This window comes from Hyperoodon ampullatus, assembly GCF_949752795.1.
Source record: "Hyperoodon ampullatus genome assembly, chromosome: 7".
Lineage (NCBI taxonomy): Eukaryota > Metazoa > Chordata > Mammalia > Artiodactyla > Ziphiidae > Hyperoodon > Hyperoodon ampullatus.
Genome location: NC_136920.1, coordinates 94972447 through 94979310, shown reverse-complemented (window position 1 = coordinate 94979310; position 6864 = coordinate 94972447). Strand labels below are relative to the sequence as shown.

The window sequence follows — 6864 nt, the reverse complement described above, 5'->3', positions numbered from 1 at the left end:
CTCCCTAAAGTCAGTTGGTGTTAGTTCATTTGACCAACACTGTCCAGTCTTCCAGCCTCCAAATAGAGGATGACCCCTGCCTTGGCAACAGTCGGTTTGAACCGGCTGTTATCTGAAACACAGTCGTAGAGGAGAAAGAAACATTATCGAGTCAGTAGAGATACTGCTTGAGTCCAAACCCAACCCAACCACAATGATCACCTCAAGGAGAGTGTTAACAACCTCTCAGCACTGGGAAGCGCCTTGGCTTCTCTAAGGCGGGGGTCATCTGAGCACTTCTTTTGCCTAGTGGTAACATGGTACTTTCTTATATTTCTAGCTTAAGAATGGATAGCATTTTGCAGTAATTCATTTGTCACAAGAATTTTGGCCACAGGTCACCTCTGCCTGCCCATAACTAGAACGCCCACAGAGTCAAAGGTTGTGGCTTGTTTAAGCTAAACGAAGCTGGGTTTGGCTTAGTGTGTCTCAGATCACTCAAAGGGGAGGCTAATTAGTCCAAGACTAATGGAAATACTGTCTTAGAGCATCCTGCCAACTTCAAGGTCTTTCTTGGCCTGGAAAGCTGTCTGGTTAATTACACACAGGGCAGGCACAGCAAATTTGCTGAGTTTGATTTTGGACACATTGAGTTTGAAGCACCAGTGGGATATCCAGCAGCTGTCCAGGAAGCAGGTGGAACCTGAACTTTACAAGAGAGATTCAGGCTGAAGACACAGATTTGGGAATCATCATGTAGAGAGGAGAGGTGGCCATGATGGAGACAGAAAGAAACAGGAGAGGGTAAAAGTCCAGAGGCCAAGGGTGGAGGAAGTGGTCATTGATGTCAAGTGCTGCAGGAAGATAAATTAAGAACATAATAGTGTTCACTGGACAGGTAAAATTTCTGAAGAGGACAAATTATGCATGGTGGGTTCAAGTATCTTGAAGAGGAGGTGGGCATTTTCTCCAAGATTTAAAATTAGGGGAAAAATGCAAAATAAAAACCCCAGCAACAATAACCACAACAGACTGTGATCTGGGCAGGAGGTTAAACAAATCTTTATATTATTCTCTTTTGTTTAGAGAAATTAGCATTTTGTGGCTAAAACATAGATGGGGCTGGGGGTAGAAATAGACTGTTCTGTAATATAAAATAACAATGGGAAGTTGGAGTCTGATGGCTAGAGAAAGGGAGGGGAAATCTCAAAAGGAAGAGGAAGACAAAGGGAAAACATGTCTCAGAGAAAACATTAAGTTGGGGCCTGACAGAGGTGAGAAAGAGGCTGGGGAAAAACCAGTGGAGTTTTACAAATTGCAGTCCTTGCCCTACACTATGGTGTAACCCCTACTGGGAGCCTCTTGTTTCAGTAAAGGTGTGCTGCATCCCTCACCTTCGTATGCATCAGTGGTGCTTTGGGCAAGAAAGGATTCAGGCAGTATTCAGGGTGGGGTGACAGAGACAGACACTTTCAGCAGTCCAGGCCAGAGTGGAGATGAAGAATTCAATGTGCTAACTAAAAACTGTCACTAGCCACCATAGTCACTGACCTTCAACATCCCCTGAAAGGAGTTCAGGGCAGAGATCAGGAATGAGGCACTCTGTGCTCTGCGAAAAACTGGCAGAACAGGCCTTCAGATAGTTATTTTCAGGAGAAGATTCTACGAGCCCAAATTCTTGCATCTTCTCACATCTAGAAAAGCACTTAAATCATTAACGGAGACATCTGCTCCTTGTGACCAGCAGCAACCTTCTGCCAAAATGTGTGCTGAATTGCACGTATGCCCCCCTTCTCAAAATTACACATATATTCACCTCCCCCCTTACCTCTTCAGAGTAGTTCCTCAGAACTGTCTCAGAGGCTGTCTCCTGGGCTATAGTCCTCATTTCACCCCAAATAAATCTTAACTCATGACTCTCATGTTTTGCTTTTTTTTTTTTTTAAATCGACAAATGCAAGCAGGAAATTAAAGCAATGGAGGCCAGGGGAAGGATAAGACCTCCAAGTATCCTTGGCCTTAGTAGAGAACACCAGGCTTCCCAATATACTTGGGATAGGATCTTAGATATTTTGAATATTATTTGAATATTAAAGAAAAAGGTAAATTTTTGAGGAGCCTGCTAAGGGTGCCCAGGCAGATATCTAAATAGAGCATTCAAGTAAACAAATTAATAGGGTCTGGGCTAGGAGGGTGAGCTATTTCCGGCATGTGACCTCCTTTTCTCACTGACAATGAGGTAATCTCCTGAGGATGCTGAGAAAACGTGATAGAGCTTGAGGAAACAGTTTGGAAATAGCACCTTGGGAATCCCCTATCACAATCTGTTTCCCCTTGAACTACTTGTGAGCAGGCACGTCTTAAACATTTTTTATATCCTCATTTGTACAAATACAAATCCTCATTTGCATTTGTAGCAGGCTCAATAAACGATAGAATAAATGGATGAATGGAGGAGGACGAACGACCAAGTCTGAGGCTGCGGAGGCGGTGCAATCTTAGAGCCCAGCTCAGAGGCAGTGACCACCAACCCGCACCTAAAAAAAAATCAAGGCTGGAGGCCAAGTGAAAGAACAGCACCCACATTATCCCAGTCCAAAGTCCTGCTCCTTTAGGGGGCGGGGCTGGGGGGGCAAGTTCACCTCTGCCCTTCAACTGACCAATCCCCGCCTCAAGGGGGCGGGGATTTCAATCTGTTCCCCCCCCACCCCTTAAAGTACTAAATATGTTTGGGCGCCGTTCAAACGGACCAATGAGTGCTCGACGTTTCCTGCGGTTGGGCCTCACCGATTGGTCAGAGTTCGTCGTCCCTCCCTCCTTGTCACGCCTTTTGCCCCACCCGGTAGCACACAAGATGGCGGCGCCCAGCGGAGTAGAGGCCGCGCCTGGGGTTTGCTGAGGCTCATTCCCTTCCCCGCTGCTCCCTTGGGCGCGAAGCGCCGCGAGCCCAGAGGACGGGGGCCGGGCGGGGACAGAGGCACCTGCGTAGCTGGACCGCGAGCCCGCGCCCAGCCTGCGCCGCCCCCACCCGGCCCCGGCCTGGCCCGATCCCTTCCGTTCCCGGTCTCCTCTCGGTCTGACCCATTGCCCGGCCGTGGTATGCCACCACCAGGCCTCCAAAGCTGAGGTTTCTCCTCCAGCCTGGGATCCCCTCCACTTTAGAGATGTTTGGGCTCTTTCCTCCCAAAGAGCCCGCCTTCAAAACCGGGACTCCTGGACCGGCATCTGGCGGCCCCCTTTCCCTCTCCGGAAACTCCACTTCCTTCTAAGCCACTTCTTCCTCAGATTCCCCCTGTATTGGAGACTGCTCACTTCCCTTCCACATTAATCCCCGACCTCCTCCTTCCCCCAAATATTGACGACCCTGACACCCCCCCTCAACCGGGAGCCAGACTTCCTTTTGGACTAACCCCCATAGCCCTATCATGGAGGCTGTGTACCTGGTAGTGAATGGGGTGGGCCTGTTGCTGGATGTGCTGACCTTGGTGTTGGACCTCAACTTCCTGCTGGTGTCCTCCCTCCTGGCTTCCCTGGCCTGGCTCCTGGCCTTCATCTACAACCTGCCACATACGGTACTGACTAGTCTTCTGCACTTGGGCCGTGGAGTCTTGCTGTCACTGCTGGCCTTCATCGAAGCCGTGGTTCCCTTCACCTTTGGGGGCTTTCAGGCCTTGTGTACCATACTATACAGCTGCTGTTCTGGCCTGGAGAGCTTAAAGCTCCTGGGGCACCTGGCCTCCCACGGGGCGCTTAGGAGCCGGGAGATCCTGCACCGGGGTGTCCTCAATATGGTCTCCAATGGCCATGCTTTGCTGCGCCAGGTCTGTGACATCTGTGCCATCACCATGAGCCTGGTGGCCTATGTGATCAATAGCCTGGTCAACATCTGCCTCATTGGCACTCAGAACCTCTTCTCCCTGGTGCTGGCCCTGTGGGATGCAGTGATGGGACCGCTGTGGAGGATGACGGATGTAGTGGCTGCTTTCCTAGCCCACATTTCCAGCAGTGCTGTGGCCACGTCCATCCTCCTCTGGACCCCCTGCCAACTGGTACTGGAGCTCTTGGCATCCACTGCCCGCCTCCTGGCCAGCTTTGTGTTTGTCAATCTCACTGGCCTGGTGCTGCTGGCTTGCGTGCTGGCAGTGACAGTGACTCTGTTGCACCCAGACCTCACCCTGAGGCTGGTCACCCGGGCGCTCAGTCAGCTCCATGCCCGGCCATCCTACCACCGGCTCAGAGAGGATGTTGTGCGGCTCTCTCGCCTAGCACTGGGCTTGGAGGCCTGGCGCCGAGTCTGGAGCCGTAGCCTGCAGCTGGCGAGCTGGCCTAACCGGGGAGGGGCCCCTGGGGCCCCCGGGGCCCCCCAGGGTGGCCCTAGGAGGGTGCCCTCAGCCAGGACCTGGCGACAGGACGGTCTTCCTGAAGCTGGGCCCAGATCAGAGGCAGAAGAAGAGGAGGTCAGGATGGCCAGAGTGACAGCTGCCCGGGGCCGAGAGAGGCTCAATGTGGAGGAGCCTGTAGCTGCGCAAGACCCATGGAAATTGCTGAAGGAGCAAGAGGAGCGGAAGAAGTGCGTCATCTGCCAGGACCAGAGCAAGACGGTGCTGCTTCTGCCTTGTCGGCACCTGTGCCTCTGCCAGGCCTGCACTGAGATCCTGATGCGCCACCCTGTCTACCACCGCAACTGCCCACTGTGCCGCCGGGGCATCCTGCAGACCCTCAACGTCTACCTCTGAAGACTCCCTCCCCGCCTGCCCACCCCTCCACGCTCCACGCAGCCACCTGCGCTAGGACAACATTCACACCTGATCTCTGCGTCCCAGCCTGAAGCCCCTCCTGCCCCTATGGCCGTCCTGCCGAGCCTCGGAGCCATACGTCCAGGACATGGAGATGGGAAACTCTGGAAGACTGTGGCTTGGCTGGGGGCAGGGTAACAGCTTATCCTTACCCAGTGGGTCCCTGTGATGCCGAGGGTGGTGAGTGTGTCACTCTGTGAGGCCCTGAGACTGTTCTCTGTGGACTCCCCTCCAGCTTGCCAGGGCCCACCCAGATGCCCGCGCATGGGGCTCCCCCTCTCCGCTTCTGGTGGTTCTGTTGGGGATTTGCAGGTTCTCTCCCTGCTCCCTTCCCACTTCCTCCCCCGCTTCTGCAGCCTCACACATCAGTGTCATTTGGGTGTTTTGGCAACTCAGGGGCCTTGGAATGATCTTGAACATTTGCTTCCAGCTGGAGCCCCTGTGCTCTGGCAGGCTTGGGGGTAGTATCTCTCAGGTGCCCTTAAAGCTACTTCTACCAGTCATGATCTTATGAGGCTCCCTTCTACCTGACCCAACAGCTGGGATGAGAATTAACCCCCAGGTGTGTGTGTGTTTGCACCTGGCTTTGGGACCATGTGCCCTCTGACACCCCAGCACCACTGGGAACTGCAGGGGGATAGCCAGATTTCTACTCCTATCCCTTTCACTCCCCACATTGCAGAGTGAGATGGCATTCCCCTTCTGTTCATCTCTCCCTGGCATCGGGGAGGGCAGACTGTGCACATTTCACTAGGGTCCAAATACAGAGGGGGCCAGGGCCGAGAGGCATGCAGCTCCCTGAGGCGTCTGTCTGGCACAGGATCCAATGAATGAAGTTCTGTTACAGCTCTGACGGCCTCTGTGTGCATCCTTGCAAGGGCGAGCTGTCGGTTAGGGTGACGGATGCTGCAGCAGGGTCCTTCAGTCCTGCCGGAGTCACAAGTGTGGTTGGTGGGGGACCTGGCAGAGAGATAAGATAGGGTGCCTTGGGGAGAACTCCTGCCAGGTGTGGCTGGCTTTGCTTTCACCCTGTCTGATTTGTGCCCTCTCACGTGCACAGCTTTTGGAAAGCTCTCCTTATCTTTTCTATCTTTCCAGAATTAGCCCTAGGAGAGAGGAGTGTGAACTTGCTCACCCTTTGGGTCAGCCCTCCTAGCTTTTCCTCTGGTACCACTCTTCCCAGGAGGGAACTTGGGGTTCCTGCTGCCTGGAGTCCAACCTACCCTCAGATCCCTGGAGGAGTTGGTGCTTGTCGTTGTGTCTCTTGGCATAGAGTGGCGCTGTGATGGGCTGGAGTATGGCTGTGGGGCCTCCTGGTGGACAGCTGGGAGGCCTGTCTCTAGCTCACTGGGTCCAGTCGCCATTGGTCATATCCATCCTCACATGACCTGCAAGAGACGGGGGGACACTACCCCATAATTGTATGTTAAATCTAGGAGCATGATGCCAGGGACAGCCTTCTGGAAGGGGGTGGGGGAAGGTAAAACGGTAGATGGGAAGAAACTCCGAGGAGAGGCCCCTCCACTTTCTCTTGGGTTGAGAGCCTGAGCTGATGTGGGCAGGCCAGCCCGGGTTGGTTTGTCATCGGGCCGGGGGTGGGGCAAGGGGAGGAACGTCGGAGGGGCTTTGCGGCTAGCCTCAGACTGAGCGGTGTGGCCCGGCCCAGTGAGTGACTGTTCCCCACATCCACCTTGGAGTTGGGAGGCCTGAGGAAGGGCTCTTTTTTCCCCTTCCCCCAACCCTGGAGAGGGAGCTGAGCAAGGGGAGGCTTGGTCCCTTCCAGTCTCTGTTTAATGTGAGGATAAACATTTTATGAGAGAAGATAAACTTCCTGAGCTGGGAGCAAATGACCCCCTTTTCCTCCACCCCCATCTGGAATCCCACTGGCAGAGCTCAATACCCTTCCTCCCCCTAACCACCCTAGCAGTCAGGAGCTCAGCTACCTAGGGTCATTGCTGCATTCTGGAACTGGGGTGCCCCCTCGTGGCCATCTCCAAGATGACATCTCTAGACACCCAGGGACACTCCACTCCCCTGGCATGGGGGACAGAGAAGTAGCTTTCCAGTCATCTAGGGACCAGGCAAGTAG

At 53.8% G+C, this 6864-nt stretch overlaps 1 protein-coding gene across 1 annotated transcript; it reads left to right on the top strand.

Annotated features, from left to right (window-relative positions):
- Window positions 1–3404: 3404 nt before the first annotated feature.
- RNF26 (ring finger protein 26) lies at window positions 3405–5625 on the top strand (the record flags this gene model as incomplete). Its single annotated transcript, XM_079708223.1, has 1 exon — window positions 3405–5625. One exon carries the CDS (start codon window positions 3405–3407, stop codon window positions 4713–4715), a length of 1311 nt encoding a protein of 436 aa, XP_079564349.1. The 3' UTR covers window positions 4716–5625.
- Between the last annotated feature and the right edge of the window lie 1239 nt (window positions 5626–6864).